At 42.3% G+C, this 23,107-nt stretch overlaps 1 protein-coding gene across 1 annotated transcript in view; it reads left to right on the forward strand.

Moving 5' to 3' along the window:
• The window catches only part of LOC146854098 (CD5 antigen-like), a 116,761-nt gene extending 101,303 nt beyond the window's left edge, over positions 1-15,458 (forward strand). Inside the window, exons 7-8 of the mRNA XM_085650507.1 lie at positions 2,430-2,546; positions 14,272-15,458. Coding sequence (XP_085506633.1) covers positions 2,430-2,521 — 92 coding nt within the window. The 3' untranslated portion in view covers positions 2,522-2,546; positions 14,272-15,458. The remainder of the gene's footprint in view (positions 1-2,429; positions 2,547-14,271) is intronic.
• The last annotated feature ends 7,649 nt before the right edge of the window (positions 15,459-23,107 follow it).

Below are 23,107 nucleotides of genomic sequence, written 5' to 3' on the forward strand. Positions count from 1 at the left end.
TTAAACTCACTTAACTTTTCCTAATTGCAACATGTGTAATTTGCATGGAGACTCACCTCTCTCACTTATCTCCGAGTAGACACGAGTGCAGAATTAGAATGAGAAGAACATTTGCGCTAGAGATCATCCAGGAGGAGAGAGCCAGGAAGAGAGAGTCTAAGGATGCTATACAAAAATCCTTTCGAAAATTGAGCATTCACCAATTTACAAAGTTTTATTTTACATTCTAGATTTTGATGTTGGTATGTGTGCAGATTATTCTGCTCAGAGCCCTTCAGCCGTCATTTTTCATCAGTAAAAGCAGTATTCTAAAGGGCCAGCCCACGCGTGTGTATTTGTCTCCACACACGGGCAGTTACCTGGGAATAGTGTTTGCCATAAACAGTGCTTTAAATGGGCCAGTACTGTCCGGTACTGAGTAAGTGCACTTTTTTGTATTTTGAGAGGGAGAGTGCTGGCACCTCTCTAGAGAAATGTAATACTTTTATTTGAAGGGTACCATCACTTCTGAGAAACAAGGAGGTACTCTAGTACATAGTACCTGCACTTCTATTATTCCATTTCAAGCACTGGCCATAACACATTTCAAAATGGATGCCATTGCGTGCACATGCATCTGGAGAAACAGCCGGACATCTTGGAACTGTTTAAGTCTCCATCTTTTCAGCCATTAACTGTGCATGAGCACTCCCGAATTACAATGTCACACGAATGATGGGTACACCACGTCCTTTTTATGCTATCTTCTGCCTCTCTCTCCACAAAAACAATGTCAAGACATTTTAGCTACAATGTCAAGTGAGGCTAAATCATTAGGTATTGCATGCTCCTTTTTCAATATTACACTTCAACAAACGCAACTAAGATCTTAGAAGGCCGGCAGTTTACAAATGCTGCTCACAAGATGGTGGTTTCCTGGGAGCTGCATGAGCGCACATTTTCCTCTTTTTGTTCTCAGCTGAGGTTTAGCTATGGCTTTCGTGCTAAATGTTTTCTGGCAGCCAAGCTGTGTTAGTTATCAGAACTTGGAGTACCAAGAAGAAGACACACCGCGAGCATTGAAGAAACCTGAGCTAAGTGAATGGATGGGGGTCCTCGTGGTCTCAACTGCAGTCATTTCTGGGGTCAGCTGGTGGAGTGTCCGAGATGAGTGCGGAGCATCAGACAGTGGGGGTAGCAACACGACTGCAGCGTGCTGTGGTGAGCGGAGGATGTCAAATGGGATTCTTCGTTTGATAGGTTAATTCCATTCATTACAGTATAGGGGAATGGAGAAGCCTTAGGAACTGCCCTTTCAAGGATGCTGGCCTATGTTTCTGCTTCCTGAATGTAGAGGAAGAATAGGATTGATACTTGCTTTAATGTATCATTTCTTTGTTTACTTCAGAAGCCTGGAATTGGTTGTCACTTTTACCATAGCAAACTGGAGACCTTTCCTCAGTGAATTCCCTATTAAATGTATCCTGTAGATTTTCAGGGAAATTTCCATAGTTTACTGTAAAGGCACTTTCTAGATATTAGATGATTAAATAGTAATTTAAATTCTGAGAAATGCAAAACAAACTGTATCTCTGTATTCTGTACGTTTTCTAATTAAGGGGCATATTATCAAGCCAGGCGATAACATTATCGCCGCTTTAGCGGCAGAAAACTGCCGCTAAAACGGCGATAATGGCCTTGATAATATGCTCTGGCTTCAATTGGAATTCCATAGAGCATATTATCAAGCCCATTATTGCCGTTTTAGCGGCAGTTTTCTGCCGCTAAAGCGGCGATAATTTTATCGCCTGGCTGGATAATATGCCCCTATGTACTTCAGGTTGGAGATCCACTCGGTTGTACACAGCCTTACTTAATAGGAGCTAGGAACTTATTTTTATTATGCAGTTGACCAGGCTTATTTGTCTATATCATGTTACCTCTTAGGTATTGCTTTTCTTGTATGCAGTGGCCATTTTTGTTCATAATATCTATACTGTTTTTGGGGGCGTGGAACACACTGTTTTGAAGATCATGTGCCATTGGCAACGTTATCAGTAAATACATAAAAATGCAAAGCAACTCAGTCTGAAGCATCCGAGTGATAGATATATAAATATCCAGGATCCTTGATGTGTTGTTTCCGAAAAGGAAATTCAATGCAGAAGTAATCCAATGGCCTATGAAAGCTTAGTGAGCATGCAAGCTATCATAGAGAGTTGTCAATCTGCAGATAGATCCCATGGAAAGGCAGTGAGAATAGTGGTATGTTGCCATTGTTTATTGTCTACTGATTTGAACCGGGCAAATTAGGATGATTTAAAAAATACGAGTATGTAGGCAACCTATTTATTTTGTTGGGAATCAAAAATGTTGCTTACATTTTTTCAATGTGCAGCAAATTCTTCTAAATAGAATATCAAAGCTCTTGCTTTCCAATCTCTATCCAGTCAATCAGTCTGAAGAGATGGGCATCACGAACAAGGAACTAGAGGAGACACCAGAGTCCCTGTATGAAAACATCGACTGGGTGAAGAGCTAGGGCTACTGGAAGATGCTGACCAGTGGTGAGTAATAAAAAAACAATTGAAAGGTTTTCTCAGTTTCATTTAGGCACCGGAAGTTACCCGCTGGAGCATCATTGCCACACTTGCAATGGCCTTGCAGTTAGCAGTGAGCACTCACTATATCTGCTTGGCGTGTGAAGATGAGAAAATGTTTTTGCAGCCATCCAGGTTGTCATTTTTGAGTAAGAATTAATACTTTTGTAGCAGATTATGTTGCATATATCCCTCCTTAACAGTGAAAATAGTATTGAATGGACATACCATGCAGAAAACAGTTAGTGCTCTTCTGCTGTGGAGGGCTATTGTGCACACAAAAGCCTTGCATTGGACACTTGGAAAGAGAAATTCTTCAAACTTTCCTGTGGAAGTTAGTCCTTCATAAATGATGATTCAGACTCTTGTAGTTGGAGAGAGAGGGTTTTGTTTGTGTGGACACAAGTATAGAGACTCCATCCAGCAGCTAGTCAGGAGTAACTGCCTACTCAGTTCAAGCAGTGCTAGTCAACCTTCACCACATTCCATGTTCTTGAATCTGTGGCTTGCAAACAAGGTGCAGAACAACACATCACCTACCCCTTCATAAACTAACAGCAGAGCAACTGCAAAAATAACATAAGATAAAATGAATGACACAGAAATAATTAAGTAACAATGACACCAATACATTATATACCTCAATCTTGAAAACGAAGAGGAACCCGCTTCAAACGCAGCAGCCTTTAACTCCTCTCTGAACCCCACAGATTCTTGTTCATCTGACCGTGAAGAGGAACTTGTGGTAAGACAGGCAGGTGTTGAGCTGCACTTTGCCACTCTGGCCAAATTCCAAATTCCGTGATCACTCGTTTTTATGGCATTTTTAAACACTTTGATTACCTGAATTGGCTCAATGTATTTTGAAAAACCAGAGGTTTTCTTAGGTAACCTGATCTTGACCCAGTCACTAATTTCAACAATCTTACTCTTCACAGCTTTTCTTAAATTGTAACTAATTCTTTTAGAAGAAACCCAAGACGGAACCACTTCCACATTCACCACTCTACCTTTAAAGAGACGAAAGGGAGCCACACCGGTAGAGGAATGGGGAGTTAAGCAATATCTTCTCACTTTTTTCTCAACAGCAACCTCCCAGCAACCACCACAAGATCTTGCTTGTTGCATTGCTTCTTTAAGCACCTTGATAAACCTCTCAACCACACCATTACTTTGTGGATGATAAAGAGCAAACATCTTGTGTTTAATTCCTCTAGTAGGCAAAAAATCTTCCACCATGCGAGAGGTGAATTGAACACCATTGTCAGACAAAACAGTTTGTGGTAAGCCTTTACGGTCATAAAGCTCATCTAAGAACTCTACAACAACAGTAGACTCAACAGAGTTCACAATCTTGATTTCCGGCCACCGTGAAAACAAATCAATTCAAATAATGACATAGCGATCTTGCGATCTCAACTTCACCGGACCTAAAATGACCAAGGAAATATCTGACCAAGGAGCAGTTGCCCGTTCTCTAACAACCATTGGTTGTGTTCTACACTTGATGGACTTATCACAATTAACACACTCAGCACATTCCCGCACCAGTCTCTCTACAAAAACGTCCATGGTGGGCCACCAGTTTGCTTCCTTAATTCTCTCCTTGGTCTTGGCTATCCCCATGTGTGAGGCATGGGCACTTTCAACCAATTTCTCTCTTAAGGCAAGAGGTGGAATTAGCTTACTACCATGCATAGGTACACCATCTAAAACAGACAAATCTTCGTTGACATGCCAAAAACCTTTCAGCAGATTATTACAGTTTTCTTTTTGCACCTCCCATTTTTCACCATGGTGATCACCTTCTGTAAAATTACTTCACTGAGAAGATGTTCCTTCCATTCACTTTCCGAAGCAACACCTCCGCTAATCAAACACACATGCACATCTTCTTCCAGATCCTCTCCAGCAAAGTATTCAATTTCATCAATTGCGTCATCGTCAATACTGCCAAGTCTCAAAAGACAATCAGTAAGAACATTGTTGGAACCAGGTAAGTATGACAGTTCAAAATCAAATACTTGAAGAGCTACCACCCACTAGGGAATGTGATGAGAGACAAAATCTATGCCTTTCTTCATAAAAACGTCTTTGAGAGGCTTATGATCAGAGAGAATCTTAAACCTTTTACCCCAAAAACATTTCCTTAACTTTTGCACCGCCCAGAACACACCTCCTTCTCAACAACAAAGTAATTGCATTCCGCACCTCTTAGAGGCCTTGAGATGAACAAAATGGTTTTCTCCACTCCATCTACTTTTTGTAACAAAACTGCCCCTAGACCAGTCGAGCTTGCATCGTTCATAAGAAAAGAGGATTTGGCAGGGTGAAAACTACTCAGACATGGTGCATTATTGAGGTCATTCTTAATACCAATGAATTCTCTTTCACAATCTTTCAACAACTCGAATTCACAGCCTTTCTTCCATAACAACCTTAGGGATAAGGTTTTGCCTGCAAAATTTGGAATGAATTTATAATAGAACTTGGCCATGACCAGAAACTTAATAAGTTCATCCTTACTAGATGGTGAACGCCAGTTGAGGATATTATCAGCAACAGTTTTCTTAGGTTTGATTCCTTCTCCTGACACAATATGTCCAAGGTACTCAATCTCTTTTATGTTGAATTTGCACTTGTCAACACGAAGGGTGAGGCCAGCACTTTGTAACTTTGCCAAAACTGCTCTCAAACCTCAAATCATGCTGTTCCAAATCAGCTCCAAAAATGTTTAAATCTTTAAAAATGCCCTCCATTACTCTTTGAAAAATGTATGCAGCTGAAATCAGCCCAAAGGGCATTCTCAGAAATGTAAATGTACCAAAGGGCGTAGCAAAAGTTGTGTAATCTTGAGAAGAACCATGGGGCCTAACCTGTTGGTAAGCAGAGGTTAAATCCAGAGAGGAAAAATGCTTGCACCTTCAAGGGAGTACAACATTGCAGCAATGTTGGGTAGTGGATAGTGATCAACGACCACCGCTCTGTTGAGTTCCATCAAGTCCACACAGAGTCGGGCCTCCCTATTTGCCTTGCGTGTCATTACAACCGGAGAGACCCACTCTGTTGCCTCAACCTCTTGGATGATACCCTTTGCAAGAAGTTTGTCCAGGTCACTCTTCATGCTTTCCCTTACTAAGAGAGGAACACTCCTAATTTTGGCAACCTTGGGAATAGAATTCTCTATAAGCCTTATTTGGTGCACATAATACTTGAAACATCCTAGTTTGCTCGCAAACACAGCAGGAAAATCTTTGATCAAATCATTAACCAAACAGTCAACCACTCTAACAGGAGGTAACTCTTTCAGACAGACCTGTGGATCTTCGTTGGGGTCAAGAAACACATGCAGATTCCTTTGGTGAAGCCAACTTATAAGTGTCACCTTTCATTGACACATACATTTTACCAGAGATCACTCTTCCCTTACAATTTATTGACCCCGAATAGTAACCAAGTAGGTCAATAGTGACACCACCATACCCCTTAGGTCTGATGTCAGGTTTTTTGAGAACAACTTTATCTTGTAAATTACCCTCATAAAACCCTTTGGGAACAAGTGTAATTTTGGCCCCAGAGTCGAACAGCATTTTGACCGATGCATCATTGACTAAAACATCCTCATAAGGGCCATCAGGCTTATTCCCAATAACCTGACAAATAATTACTTCTTCAGTATCATCATCATAGACATCAACTTCTTTGACAGACTTGTGACCTTTACCTGACCTACAACATTTTGAAACATGACCATTCTTATCTCAAACTTTGCAAATTATTTCCCAACCTGGGCAGTTTTTAAAATCAGCCATGTGACCAGTCACCACACCTTTAACACTTGCCTTGAAATTGTTTGAAATTCCAAGATTTCTGACTATGAAAAGGAGGTCTTTGATTATGCTAAGTGAATTTCTGAGGTTGACTGGATTGCTTTTGTTCTAAAACATTTTTAGATTTAACATACTTATCCATAACAATTTTGACATCAGAGTGATCGTTTTTCTCAAAAGAAGATTCTTTCTTTATGATATCAACACACGCTTTCGAGTGCTCATGGCTCTTAGCGATGGTTATAACTTCTTATAGAGAAGGGTTGTCTTTTTGCCATAAGATTTTTTAATACAAATTTCATACTCATTAAGAGATGCAGTGTCACTATCAGCAAGATCTGGCAGGTGTTCAAAAACCTCCTGGCCCTCAGGACTTAAACAGTGCATGAGAAGGGAAGTTTTTCTCTCAGCACTGAGCATAGTGGTTAAATACCTTCTTCCACTTTTGCCAGAGTATAGGAGGTACACCTGGAGAAGAGAGAAAAAATGGAAGTGCCGGAACATTCTGCATTTTTTTTTTAATGAAGATACGCTATTAAATAAAATTAGAAAGAAAGGAAACAAGTTAAGTGACACAGCAGAAGAGAAAACCACCTACTAAAAGAAAGAGGACTGTGCCAGAATGCCAGACAAAATAGCTGTGCGTATCAGCGCACCCAAAAAAAAAATGATGAAAATATGCAAGCTTAGCGCCTGAACGCGTTGATTCAAGCTTTGTATTGAGGTGAACCACTTATGTCTTAATGCCAAAAATGCCAAAAGGAAAGAGCTGTGCGCATCAGCGCGCAAACAAAATGATAAAACTATGCAAACTGTGTGCATCAGCGCGTAGATGAACTTCTAACAAAAGGAGCTGAGCAGATCAGCACGCAACAACTGATAAAAATATGCAAGCTGTGCGCATCAGCACGTAGAAACAAACTTCGTTTAAAGGTGAAACACTAATGCCAGAAGACTGACGAAAATACGCAGGCTGTGCACATCAGCACATAGAAACAAACTTGGTTTAATGTTGAAACACTAAAGCCAGAAGAAAAGAGCTGTGCGCATCAGCACACACCAATGATGAAATTGTGCAAGCTGTGCATAGATAAACATCAGCGCGTATATAAATGTTATTTTGAAGCTGTGTGTGTCATCGCAGAACACACAATCTGCGACTATGCAGACGCCGCCCTGGATACATATGGCATAAACAGATGTTAAACGTTCCGGGCATTGGGCTCCCCGAAAGTTGAAACAAAGTGTAGACAGGTAACTTAACTTTGCGTAGTACTGGCCTTTTGGATCACTCAAGATGGCTGCCACGTTTTAACGCTATGACATCACTGCAAGTCAGTCAGCTAGAAATACACAGCACTGAGTGTGGGACACTCAAGATGGCTCTTGCAAGCCAAAGTGATGACAACATGCTGATATCTAAAATGGCGGCCACACGTGATGATGCGAGGACCAGGCAAGTCTGGCAAAACGAAGAGTGGTGCAGCCTTTCTAAAGAAAACGGAACGCCGCACACTACCTCCTAGAGCAGCCCACAAAGTCAGGAAGCATTCCCTCCAAAGTCCGCTCATCTGACAAGGTCCTTCTTCATTTCAGCAAACCTGCGAGGATCGCGAAGAATCCAAACTCTTCAGACCTTGCTTTAAAACGATATCAGATGAGGACATGAACCATCACCTCCTCAGCAGCAGCAGAAGGAATTGTAGATCATCAGGAGGTAGGAGGCTTGCATGTCGTGTTGACTTGTGGAGCTGTTCTCTCTTTTGTTTTTTAACAAGTAGGCTGTTGGGGTCTCTTTGTTTGCGTGCGTAGATCGTCACCAAAATGTGGAAGTTAGTCCTTCATAAATGATGATCCAGAGTCCAGTCTCTTGTAGTTGGAGAGAGAGGGCTTTTTTTATGTAGATACCGGTATAGAGACCTCATCCAGCAGCTAGTCGGGAGTAACTGCCTACTCAGTTCAAGCAGTGCCAGGCAACCTTCACCACATTCCATTTTCTGGAATCTGTGGCTTGCAAAGAAGGTGCAGAACACCACATTTCCCTATTGGGAATAGAAAAGCTCTGGGAGACATATTTTCTAATATTACTTGGTTGATTTAAAGGGGTCAGGTCTTGATATGTGGTTATCTTGCAATCAGGGAAGCCATTTCCTTGCTGTGAAGGAGGTGTGCAACTGTAAAACCTTGCAAACTTGGTCAAGGATTAAAATCAGGAATTAGAGCCTATTGAGTGAGACCACATTGATATGGCTTCCACCATTGGTTCCCCACGTCCGCCTGCATCCTTCACTACAACACCACTCCCATTCAACCGTGCTCCAGATCAATTCTGAAATCCTCCTAGCCCAGAGTAAGAAAAACTGTGTAGGCCAATGAAGACAGTGACGCAGTGGCCCCTAGCCTGCTGTGGTGGACAGCAGGGAACACATTGTATTAGACATGGGCATAGTCGTAGATATGTGAGTGGACTAAAACACCTGGAGAAAGAGAGTGCACAAAGGCTATATAGGGAAAAATCTAATGCAAAGCCACACAGCAAGTAGCCCCAACAACAGTTAGGCAGAAGGAAGAGCGTCTAAATCCACTAACCTTCATCATACTGATGTCATAGTGTGGAGGCACTGCAACTGCCAAAAGTCACAGCAGAAACTGTCAACGTAGGATAGCACATTGAGATACCAGTGGACACCTCAATGAACAGGGGACTTTGAGATATCAGAGCGCTATCCCTAAAGGCTTGCTAGTATCCATTTAAAATCTCAACTCCTGGCATGCGCAAGATACCTCACTGTCCAGTGCTGGCCACAGCATGGCAGAAGTAGCAGCAGCTACTAACGTGTAAGACAGAGGAGAGGAATATTTTTTGCATGCTGATAACAAACAAAAAAACAAACAGTGAGGACCATCAGCCAGCCACAGCCGGTCACTCAGGCTCACCGGCTAGGCACCACGGAGGGATGCGATAGAAGATTCTAGGAAAAGGATAATCATGGGCAAGTAAAATCATGTTAAGGCTGGAACTTAGGCACTATTTAGCTGTATCCAGTCAGCTGATGCAGGGCCAGCTTTAGAGCTGTTGGTGCCTGGTGCGACAATCATTCTTGGCACCCCTATGACTACCTCCTCGGATTCCCTCACAACCACCAGGCATATGTGTCCCTCATCTCTCCATAGCCCCACTCTCACATACATTTCATTTATTTTAAAGCACTAGTAAAGGTTGACTTTACTAATCAGAATGTATATCTACCCAAACAAACATTTTTCAGCAACATTAGAAATAGACCCAAGAGTTAGACTAACCCATCACAAAATTAATTCCGCCTCATTCGACCTGCCTTCAGGCAAAACCCGATGGCTTCCCCATCGACTATTACCGGATGTTTCACACTGAATTGACCCCGTTCCTGCTCAATCTTAGTTTACACCAAGTGGCTGATCGTGGAGCCTTTCCATCTGGGCTTGATCTGGACTATAGTGGTCCTCCATAAACTGGGCCACTCTCCTGACCATTGCTCTTTGTACAGACCCATCTCACTGATCAACACAGAAATCAAACTCTTCACCAAGATCCTGGACAACCATCTGCAATCCACTCTTCCCTATTTAATCCATTGCGATTAGTGTGGATTTATGCCTTGGTGAGGCACGAGACACTGCATTAGATGGTTCCAGGTGGTGCTTTCCTGGATAAACACCTCTGACCCTTCAGCAGCACTACTCCTCCTAAACATTGAAAAGGCCTTTAATACGGTGGATTAGTCCTTCCTTTAGTCTGTTCTTGACTGCGCTGGACTGGGGACTTACATACAGTGATTTATTGGTGTCCTTTACTACCAAACCTCCTTACTGTACCTGGTCAATGGTTCACTCTCTGCTCTTTTCCCTTTGTGTAGGGACACCCGAATGGATTGGAAAGAAAACCCCTTAGTATAAAAGGGGAGAGAGAAGGGAAAACTCTCACAGCTGTGCGCTGCTAGAACCGTACCGTATGGCCAATTCCTCCGACTCCGGAGGAATTGCACCTCATTGGGTGATTTCAAAAACCAATCTGACGATCTTACTTCCAAACTGGTAGCGAGAGGGTATCCTCAACCCTTACTCTCCAAAAGCTACAAACGTGCTAGGAACCAACCTAGAGAAGTTTTGCTGGAAGATCACGTCAATGATACGAGGCCCACACCACTGACTTGCGTAACAACTTACAGCACCCTATCAAACAAAATGAAAAAAGTCATCAACAAGCACTGGAGCATAATCAATATCGACAACCGCAAATGGAAGAAACCTCTCTTTTCTTTCAAACGGGCTCAGAGCTTGCGTAACAGTCTGGTACATACACGCCCGAGCGTGCAACTCAACACCCCTCAAAGAACTATCACAGAGGCCTGGGGATTGCCTAAGATCACAGGACACTATCCCTGCTCCGATTGCAGCATCTGCCATCTGACCTCACATACAAAAACCTTAAACCTGGAACCAGGCAAGACCTGGACGCAAAGAGGACACACTAATTGTAACACATCTAATGTGATTTCTTAATCACATGCCCGTGTGGTCTACGCTACGTTGGAATGACTACTAGAAGAGTTAAACTCAGAATATGCGAGCACCGGAGTAACATCAGGTGTAAACGCATTACAACTAAAATGAGTGAACACTTCCTGTCTTCTAACCATACCACCAATGACTTAACATGGACTATCATTGAGGAGGTCACCGCACGGCGGAACATTCAAAAAATCCTTTTCGAAAAGGAACAGAGATGGGTCCACCGTCTGGGGACAAATCATTGTGGGCTTAATGATAATATACCTTGGACCACAGTATTATAAGCCCCCAACCTCCCCGCTCTTGTTAAATCCTAATACCTTCATATTGAGTCGAGTTGCTGGCACCCTCAGTGCTCCGTCTTTTCTTTTCTTTCGTTGTCTCGCACAGTTACATGTAAGAACGCATACATTTGTGCACCTCAACCTTGTGTTCCTCCTGTGCTATCTACCCCGTATTGAGAGGGGCTGATTAATACCACTATTATCTCTTGACCATCAAAATAATTTTTATTAAAAATGTTTTAATACCTTCATGTGAGTAACACGTTACGCTGTATTTAATGGTAGATTTTGTGAGTTCAACACATTTAGTTCCTACTCTATACACGGGACTTTCAAATCATCATAAGATACTTCATATGAATTACTCGCTATGGGCGAATGACAGACTTTCATCCCCAATAAAGTTTCGTTATAACAAAAAAATCCTGCCTCTTACGCGATCAGGTTCCCTTTAATACACGGTTTCTTCCGTGTATTAACTACGATTTGATTGGCTTTTCAGCCTCTATGATATCCAATCACGCAGTAGCGTGGGCAAGGCTTGTCCAACCAATGTGCCGGTCTCTTTGCTACGTCGCTTCTCGCGACGCACGTCATCCCCGCCTCCACATATACGAGCCCCTCTCCCCGGACACTGATATCCTGGACCCGGGTGCGAGAGGCTCTTTAGGTACTGAACGGGTGCCGAGCAACGAGGGCGTGAGTAGAACTCTGTCTCGCTCCCCCTTCCCCTTCTCCCTCCATTCGGACGGTAAGCGTTTCTCTTAGAGACATCACTCTCTTGGTTTCTCAACCATTGTTCCCTCCTTCTCTTCAATTCCAGGGTGTGCCATATGCTCACACCCTTCTCCCGGGATCCCTGAGGCTTCACACGGATATGCCTCCGAGTAAGATTGGGTTGTTACATTTTCTGTTAAGTCGCTTGACCTACACAGGGGTACGTTTCTCCGTCCCCCTTACCCATATGCAATATAAGTGTTGAGCACATTGTACAACAATCACATGTGTCTCGATATATCCAATTAGACATGTTATTCAGGACAAGTGTCAACTCACTTGCCTGACACCTGAGCCCTGGTACTTTTAGGTGCACAGATCTCACAACTAGTGCACCTGTGGTACTACCTAATGGCACATCACCGATTGAGCACTTTTTTGTCTGCTTGGCTTAACGGGCAGCGATTGATTTCGAGTTTGTACATCAATACTTACAATTCTTTTATGTTTCGTCTTTTGTTGTATGTCTGTTAACTACCAGAATAAACTCGTTTCTCTCCACCACTATAATTACTGGCGGATTTTTCACTATTATTTTTCACACATAGTCCTTGGCAGGGTGAGCCTTAGCGCGCTCATACCACCGGGACTCTGCACCCCCACTCTGGTCCTGACGAAAGCCTGTATACCATACAACAAGTCAGAAACATGTTGACCGCCACAGAGTGAATCTGGTCTTTTATTTTTTGACCCTCACTCTCCCTTTTAATATTTCCAATTAGCAAAACAAATAAAACTGCTTTTTTTGACTTAATTGGAAGTTTTTTAATTCACTGTCACCTCACACGAACCCCGCTCCGTAGTAACCTGGCGTTGTAGCACACTGGGTTGGCATTCGGCCAGACCCAGTGGAGCCCGATGATGAAGCATGTCACCAACCAGGTTGGCGAGTGAGGGCTTTATATAAAACCTATAAAATCTATGTAGGTTTCTTTCCCCTTAACAACATAAAGCGTTGTTTTGAGTCAGCAGACTCGTGCTCCTTTGACCCAAAGAGGTTGTGTTTAAATCACACGGACTTTGTTGTTTTTTGAGATTTATCCCTCGAGGGGAGTAGTCGTGTTGTGTTCCCTTCCTCTCCTGTTGTTTTTGTGTACATTGGCAAAGGCGTCATATCTCAATTATACTGCTCACTCATTGTTATTGCTCCATATGGATTTGCTGACACCATTGGGAGGGATAGATTGGCGAGCTTGATGAGATGGACTAGAGGGTGGCCAGGCTGGCCCCACGTGTGCTGGTCATTGCCACATGTCTCCGTCTGATTCAGCTAAACTACCTTCATATGACATATCTAACCCCTGTACGTTTGCACTGTGCTGGCAAAATCCCTCAACCCTCTTGTTTTGGTGCTCCTCACTACCGCCTGATTTTTATCACATGGTCTGGGCCTGGCCTGTCCTCTCGCCTTACTGGCAACAGATACACCATGAACTCTGAGGCGAGCCCTTGCCCTGACCTCCAGAGTGGCCCTACGAGGCATGAACGACGATCTTGTTGGCCCCCGGGCGGAACTTACATTCATAGGGATTGCCTCATTCATTGCTAAGGAAGACATTTCCCAATGGTAAAACTCCCCAAACGCCCCCTCCCTGGTGAAATGGAGTACAAGGGTAGACTGGTGTTCTCAATTGTAAAAAGCCTATATACAATGGACGTGGTTGCCCCTAAAAACACAAAACGATATGGAGCAAATGGGGAGCTTACTACAGATTGGGTATATGAGTAACTTGGTGGTGTTGTGTGGATGTAGCTGTGGTCTTAATGGTGGATTTCTAAAATTCAATACAATTTGTTATTAAGGAAAAACGGCTGTTCTGGTACCTGACCTACATTTCCCCCTAGCAGCAGGCATTGTGATGTCAGAACTTGACTATAATAACAGTTGCTCTCTGATGTCTTTTCTTTATAACTGTCGACTGGATGCCTCACAGGTCACTGATTATGAAGAAATTAGAGAAAGGAGCTTATACAGGGATTGCAAAATTTCATGTAGAGATATCAACTGACTCTCTCCTTCAGAGTTACTCATTATAAATTGTGGCACCATGATCTAATTTCCAATGGTATCTTCCTAACAGCTAAATCTTCAGTTATCATCTCCTTTAATCTTTTGCCATTGAGTCCACCACAAACATACATATCAGGAAATATACAAAGTATTCTGTATTTGCATATGGTGGATGTCTTTCTCAAATAACCAAGCATATGTGCTGTTTATTAACCATTCATATGTTATTGTCATTTCAGAAGGCGTCTGCTGTCCAGAGGATGGAAGGTCTAAAATTAATCACCAATGTGAAGTTCTTCCTCTTCTGATCCAGAATAGATTTTATGAATTAGGATGATGACTATATATTGAAATATGGAACACTTACAAGGTCTTGTGCTAAAGTTCAAGAATTTTTAACCAGAAAATCACCGAAACCTAACATGAGAGTTGGAAGGTTTTGCCTTCTAATGGATGACACTTAATCAGTTAATCAAAAGTTGGTATGTTTATTTCAACTTTGCAGAAACGTAGAGTTCAGTTAAAAAGAATATACATCTGTATAAAAAGATATAACCCTTAACTATAGAGATAGAAAAAGAAAGAACAGTTCTGATATCCTGGACACAATAGGAAATGACTTTAAATATGTTGCTTTTCAGCCTATACTCTTGATTAGGTAGCCGCTTTACTTACCCACCATCATGTTAGCTTTAGGGATTCAAGTCCCTTCTCTTTGATGAAGCCCAACATGCCTGAAATACGACTTGCTATATGGCTTCCGGTACAGAAGAAAAGTGTTCTCTAAGTTGGTAGACCTTTACTTTCAGTCCACTTCAATACTGCTTTGCATATGACTGGTCCCACATTGGAGAACGAACAACGACAGAATGGAATGTGTGCAGACTAACTACTTGTGGTTCTGAATGATTTAGGCCTTGCCACCCACCACTTCAGTGCTGTCTAGGTCAGTACATTATTCATTGGTGAAAGTATTTTAAATTGTTAGACAATGCAAACCCGAGATAGCCTTTCTATTACTGCTCCAATCCTAAACCGAGAGAAACAGCCACAGAATGCTCTACCAAAGATACCCTTCTTGTATTTAAATGTCATGTTTTGTATGTTACATTAAAGCATGTTTGTAAAGAAGCAACCTGCAACCAACAGTCGCTACAGCACTGCATCTTACTGTAGCATACTCAGTTGTAGATGGATGCTTTGGCTGCTAATAGAAAGTGAGTGTTGAGATCTTGAGGTGTTGATCAACTCAGAAACGCCACTAATGCTGAATAGGCCTTAATCAAATATAAGCACAGCTCAACTGATGTTCTTATTACATCTATTTGTGACACCCTGTTATGTTTGATGAATCCTGTGATGTGTTTTAATTAAATTAGTCTAGATATTTTACATTCTAAAACTATTAAACCCAAGTTCATGACTTCAGGCTGGTCGATGTAGTCCGTTGAAGAGCAGCTCCTTCCCACTGTATGCGTTTATAGAGCCACTGGCATTGGGTGCTAATGACTGCTATTTGCCTCTATTTTTAATCATAGGATTAGCTCAACTGCCATCACGCTGAGTTAGAAAAGTGATAGTACATTTGCCATTTTTCCACAAAATTAAAGGGGTCAGATTTGTGTATATGCTGAATGTGAGGGACTGCCACTCCTCTTGAAGAAACGTTCCTAACCTTGGTTTGCATCACTTATGCAGTGCTTGAAGTTAACAACCTCGTGAGTTTCATAAACAGAAAGCTATGGACATGTCTCAGTAGCCTTATATGGTCACACCTGATGGAGAACGTGCTTCAATAATATTTGATTCTCAAAGATACTTCAACTGTACTTGTGCTTTTCATCAATAATCGGATTGTCAATTCAAGAACAGGTGCTAGTTATCCCTATGTTCTTCCAAACATTTCATTTGATGCAGAGGAGATCAGAAGGGACTGTGTTTGCCACAGTGGACGGTCTAATGGTGTAGATGGCTATGCACAGGATGGACCTAATGATTTCAACTTGATGCACACTTGGAGGAGGAGCAAGTGAAGATCTTTGAGGAGGGGGAGAGATGTGATTGTGGTTGCACAGGTTAGTGATGAGGCATGTAGCATCATATCATAGAACACAACTTTCCACATAAATGTGTGCTTCCACTGTGAACTGGATAATGTTGGGTGAGAGGAAGGGTTTGACGCAAGGCAAGAAAGTTAGCTGATTTCAACACATCTGGCATTTTTGTTCATACATCTTTGAAAAAGATAGGGTTTGATGTAAAAGTAAAGGGACTGGGTGATGACTGAAATGTGTTTGAAATATACCATATACTTTTACTCAGGCCAGACTTTGACATTGCAATTGAGTTTACCAAGACCTGTGAAAATTAACCCAGGTCTGATTGGCATGACCATGAAATATACTGCGGATAAAGGCAGAAGTTGTGGGTTCTCTGTACAGCATCGTCAAAGAGGCGAAACAAACAGCTCACATAGCCACCCCAGTTGAGACACAGCTATATGCAAATCAGTCTTGACCCTGTGCCTCATGGGATCAGTCCAGCCCTTAGTACTGTGTCATGAACATCATCTGGGAGAAACATGTAAAAGAAGGGTTGGAGTGCATTTTTGGTGGCCTTATTATCAAATTTCTTCTTTTGTTAAATCATGTCCATTGTGTGCCAATTCTGACAAATCCCTTATCAGCCCCATGTTTGATGTCAAGTTTTCAGACTTTCCAGAAAGGACATGGCAGAAATTAGCTGTAGTAAACACAAGGAGATGTGTCTGAACTGGGGTAGCGAAGTGAGCCAAAGAACGATGATGGATTCAACCCAGTTCTGTGACTGGGGGTGAGTGTCTGAAATGTTTCAGCGCTCCGTCCATCATCTCCTTGTGTTTGCCATGTATTAAAAATAGTCATCTAATAATTGTGGTTAAATACACACTGCACCCTCAAGTATCAGCTTGTCATGATTATCAAACTGTTATCATTTACCAAATATCTCTATGGAAAGACACTACCTAGCATGCCCAACAGATGTAACGAATGTAAACTTGATGTCAGGAATCGATAGCCTATGCTAGAGAAGCACTCAGAAACCATGGGTTGCCTTCAAATAAGATGGGTTCAATCAATTGGGAGAGATGCCCAACTTACTCCATGAATATCACTTGAGATAACAAGCCTGCCCACAACAAATTAAGGATGCCCCTAGTTGACCAATAGATGTCTGGGGGATACCATTGACAGTTGTCCATTGCCATGGTGTCGATGGAGAATCTATACACCCCTCACCTACTCCATGCACGACCACAGACACACATCCTCACGTTCATCCTCTGTAACACATATGCCCACAGTTGTATGACATAATATCGAGAACAATAATATCATGATGAACAAATATTGGGAACTCAAATTTCATATTTGCATACTTTGTAGCTTATTTTGATGTCGGGCAGACGTAATACATCACGAAAACGGGACCAACCAACCTCCAACTTAAGCAAAAGTAGGGAAAGTGTTGGACCTTAAAGGTCCAACACCTCCAGGATAAAATGTATTAGTCCCACTGCAATGTAAGCAAAAGTAGGGAAAGTGTTGGCCTTTCAAGGGTCAGATTTACTATTACCACATTTAAATGTAGACCAAGGAAATGTAAAGCATATTTAAAAAAGAATAAACTTGCTCACTTTGCACATTTACAACAGGCTGCAGCACCTCTGGCTTGCTTCAAAATGTAAACTTTATTGTGGCTACAGGTTATATATTATATTATATTTTTAACTAAAACAAATCCTTCCATACTACCCTATGCATTTTCCTAAAAATGAACACTGACAAACAATCAAAATTAAAAAACAAATTATTTCAAAAGTCAGAACATATTAATATGTAATTAATTATTAAATACACCAATTAAAATGTAAAGAATATAAAATGAATTACCATAATATAATAATTAATTAAAAGGATCAACCAATTTGCAATTAATTGCAGCTAAGAAATAAATGTAATAGCAAATATTCAATTAATTCACATGATTTACAATGAACCGTTTTATTACACAAACAATTAATTTTTGTTTTTTAAACTAATTTAAAAAACGTCCCACCCTAGCCCCGTACAAACCCATTATGCTACTAAATTACAATTTATATTTAAAAAAATCATGTAAAGACTTAAAAATACACTAAAACAAATTAAATGGAAATTTTATTATGAAGGCTAATAACATATAATACTAAAATAACTAATATTTTTCAAACTAATTTAACAAAATTTATTCACCGGAATCAAATAAAATAATATTACATGCAACTATATTTTAAAAATAGATATTAAATACCCCCAAAATACCTTAATATCCTCAATATTAAGTCCCATGATATTTTTGACATCATGATATCTGGCCATTGTACTTATGGCCCATAAAAGTTTGATTCACAATTTTAATCTAACACAATGCTCACACACACACTCATGCCCAGAGACACACAACATGCAGGCACACATGTACATGCTGCACCCTCAGATAAGCTAAAAGTGCTATATCTTTTCTTACCCTTGCTCTTGGTGTTAGATGCACACACTGTATGTGGCTGTAAAAAGTCATGAAGCGTCCATATCTCTCTGTGAGTTATCTAGACCTGTACTTGGGACCTTACTTTTATTTCACTTCTTGGCAGAATTAAGAAAACACATCACATCATGTACAATAAACACATTAACCACTGTAAACATAACAGTCGCCCACGTCACTCCTTCAAATGTTTCTACACAAGCCAACGTCATGACGTTCAATGTTGTTATTACTCAGTACTTACTCTCTACCTCTTCCCAACCTTGAAAGCACCTTCTTTTTCCATCCCACTGGAATACTTGTTGTTTGCTTGTACTTGGTGTCAACTTTCTTACTCCAGCTTAGTCTGTCTCTTGGGCCCAGGGATACTACCCAGCTCAGTAAGACTCATCCACAATCATGACACTCCCACAGGTCATGAACCCTGCTCAACCTCCACCTTTGATGTATGTCCAGTCTGGTACCTCCAGCTCCTCTGGTCCAACATCACAGCCTATGGACCCTAGCAATGAGCCTAGTGGTAATGGGTCGGCTGGGTTTTATAGAGCTATGGTTTATGATCCTGAGAGTCAGACTACACTTCCTATGCTCCTACCATGATCCCACATATGCAGCTGCTGCTGTCTTGGGTTTTCCACGGAAGAGAAGCAGTACACACGTGTGTATTATAGCATGGACGGCATGGTACCAGTAAGTCGAGGCATACCCCAGGTTTCAGCACCCATGAATTGGAAATGTGGTATCTACCACAGGGAGCAGAGACGGACATAGGCCACGGGGTAAACAGCAAAGCTTGTGCAAAGTGGTGAAGCTGCCTGTATGGACTGCAAATTGGTGCTCCTTCATAGCATACTGAGCGACCTTTTTCACAGAAGATGGTCACCCACATCAGGTCTGAATGGTCTGAATGTGTGCTTCCTCAACCTCCCACCTGGCTTATATGTATGTACTTAGTTGCATCTATGTATGTATTCATTTATTTATTTTAATTTATTTGTATGTATGTATGTATTTCTCTATCTATTTGTATGTGTATATTTATTTATTTTTATTTGTAAGTACATATTTATTTATTTTGATGGACTTGTTTGTTTGTTTACATTTAATGCACACATTTAGTCCGGGAAATCTTAGCAGTAAATGTAACAGGACCCCAACCACTGTGGCATGTAGAAATCGAGGTAGAACATGTCTCGTGGAACAGCATTTGTTATGCCGGTTGCTAAATGGTCTAACGTGCCCACTATAGAGGCCTGTGTTTGATCTCGTGGTCACATGTTCAATTCCTGGTGGGTCCACTCAGCATTTCCTCTGAGGTCGATACAATGACTACAGTTGGGTAACAATAAACATCTGTAAATTCTGTGCCAACATTCCCATTGGTAACTGTGCGCTTTACAAATACACCTCCTATGATATTAGTGCTAAAAACCTGTGGCCCGCAATGTTTGTGCTTTGTTAAAAAGAAGATGATGGTGGCTCAGGTAGTTAACTGAGACTTTAGTGTTAATGACCCAAACTCTGAGACAAATACGACCAGCATTTAGGGGACTAGCAAGGCTAGGTTTGATAATTAGCAGGCATCCAGTTTTGCATGGCACATAGATAAAAACTTTGACATCTAATGGAAATGGGGTAAGTTTTGTGTCTCCAGCAAGTTAGAGAATCATAAATTTAAACAACCTCACCAACTCCCATGGTAGCTGTAAGTAGAGCTTAAATAACACCAGTGATAGAGTGGACCCTGGGGCACCATACAGATGATTTTGACCGCTCCAGATCTAAATAAAAGCACAAATACCACCTAGGACTGACCTGACATAAATGATTGCATCTTGTCTAAGTCTGGTCCATCCAGACAGCAGCCTACTGTTGGCTGAACAAGATACTAAGGAGCTAATTACGATGCCGCCCGGCACCGTTGCGGATTAGGAACCGCCTGACCTCAGGTCGGTTGTTCTGACCACAAAATTTGCATGAGACTGTCAGAAACATCAATTTTTCAATGGAAGCTGGGCAGAAAAGGCCTGCAGCACAAGCTTCCATTGAAAAATTTATGTTTTCAAACATCCCTGCACCGTGTGGCAGGCACCTCACGTCGCCTGCCACACGGTGCAAGGATGTGTAGGGGGGCAGATGGTGCAGGGATGTGCCAGGCCATAATGCAAAAGGCCAGGAGGGAGGAGGCCCCTGCTGGGAGCCCCCAATGTAACTTTCCAACAGCCTTTTCCAAAGTAACAGTCATAATAATCCCGTCAGGTGAGACTCCATCTTTCAGGGATAAAGAGGTGTTTCCGTCACATGAGCCAGTCGGAATGCATTGGACGGTCTCTTTGCCTGCTGCCTCTGACCGCACGCCATGTAATGCATCGGTCGAACTGCAGCAGCAGATGGTGGTCAGACCGCAGTCGATGAGCCGTCAGTTGCGGTCAGACAGCCATCGAAATCGAGCCCATAGTCTAACAACAGGAGACCGTCTTGTTCCTTTTATCTTTAAGAGTAATTAGCTCATCCAAGACCACTATCACAGCTGATTTAGTGTTTTGCTTTGGGTGGAATCCAGCCTGTGGCAAGTCAAGCACTTTCTTGTTCTCAATGTCATTAGTCAACCAATTAGGTAAGTGATGTCTGTAGCTGTCAAAAGTGTGATGGCAGAGGAGTTTTTTTAATGAAAGATAGATCCAAGTCCTATTAATGGTGTATACTATCCGCAGACTCTTCAACATTAGTGATTATGACACAAAAAATATGGATTTATTTTTTGGAGACTTAGCCTTATGGCTGGTCAGACAGGCCTTTTAAACTACACAGTTGTTCTTAGAATAGTCCCTGCTGCACTGGTGCGTTCACACGATTCCAGAAGCCTTTTAATAGTATGTTTGATATCTGGATCCCATTCCCAACCTTGAGACTGGTACTTCATGTTAACGTCTGCATCACATTATGTCTTGTACCAGGAGCATGAGACGTCACTTCCATTTTGCTAGATCTTCTCAAACACCTTTTATATCTGCTGCATGCCCAAAACCATTGGGCCTTGTGCCTGCCCTGAGACCTACCAAACACCACCTTGCCTGCATCATCCTCTGCTGTACTCCTTTTGCCCGCTCTGCTATCTCCTGCTGTAGTCTCTCTAGCATATGTTCTGAACTCTCTTCCCCTCTGCTATTCTCTTTGTCCATTACCAGCTGTGCTCTCCATGCCCCCAGTGAGGTGCTCTCACCGCCCTACTCAGCTAAGCTCTTTCTCCCACACTCTGCTGTGTTCTGTCAGCCCACAGTCAGATGTATCCTCTCTGCCCCACTCTACTGTTCTCTCTCTGACTCATTTCTGTGCTCTTGCTGTTCCCCTATTCTTCTTTGCTAATTCAGGCCTCATAATTGTGCTCTTTGGTACCAATTTTAGGGTAACCATGATCCAAGTTCAGAGTCACTTTTGTAATAACTTCGAGAATGTTCATGTTTCCCTAGCAAAGCCATAATTAGATTCCAGGCCTTTGTCCCCCATACTGGGCCAAGTTAGTTACTCAGCTGGTCAGTAGGAGCTCAAAGGCCTCCCTACACAATAGAGTCAATAACAGTGATTGACCCAGTTCCCAGGAATGTAAGGAGTGAGGACAAAATCTTCTAGGGGCAATTAACTCTTCAGATTGCACTTAGCCCGGGTAAATCCAAGCGAACAGAAACAAAGGAGGAAGGCCAGAGCTCTGCAGCCAAAACACAGGAGGGGCTTCCCTTTGAAGGTTTTGTAAAAACGTGGCTCCTAGTAAAGCTGTTTTCATGGACCACTAGAAGTCAGCATGTTTAAATGTCCCAGAATGTTGTGCAGGAGGGTTTGGGCAAAGGTGGATTGATGATATGGCACCCTAGGGTTGGATAAAGGTGCCAAAGATCTTTCCTCCCCTACTTAAAACCCCTGAAGCCACCTGACCCCACGAAGAAGTTGAGCGTAAGGGCTTTAACTCCAGCTGGCAAACAGGACTAGGGTGGGTTTCTCCAGGGCCAGTGTCACTGCCCTCCTTATGCCCCCTGAGGAACAGATAAGGAATGGACCTACAAAGGATCCTGGACAGTTCCCCTGGGGTGTCTGAGGACTGGACCTTGTCTCCACTGACACACAGGTGCCATACAAGAAGCAGGGGAAGGCTGTTGAACCTGGGAAGTATGGCATGGAGGGATTTCTCTGTGTTGGCTTCTCAGGGGTTGTACAAGACAAACCCCATGGCATGGGACAGGTCTGGTGAAGCGAACTCCCAAAACCAGAGCAGATTTAGAGCCCAGAATACTCCTGGTGGCTCCAGCTGGTCACCGGAAGAGAAATGAGCCCTAGATCATGAAAATCAGGCCTATGGGGCTGGAAACAAACCGTTAGAGATGCCTGGTCCCCCTAGCGAACTGGGTGGGAAACTGTCAGCAAAGCGCTCTGCAACTTATTCTAAATATTCACTTAGGGGCTGATCCCCATGTCGGACGAACTCAGGTCTGTCCGACATCGGTCAGGAGCCATAAC

The sequence above is a fragment of the Triturus cristatus genome, chromosome 4_1 (genome assembly GCF_964204655.1).
Source record: "Triturus cristatus chromosome 4_1, aTriCri1.1, whole genome shotgun sequence".
Lineage (NCBI taxonomy): Eukaryota > Metazoa > Chordata > Amphibia > Caudata > Salamandridae > Triturus > Triturus cristatus.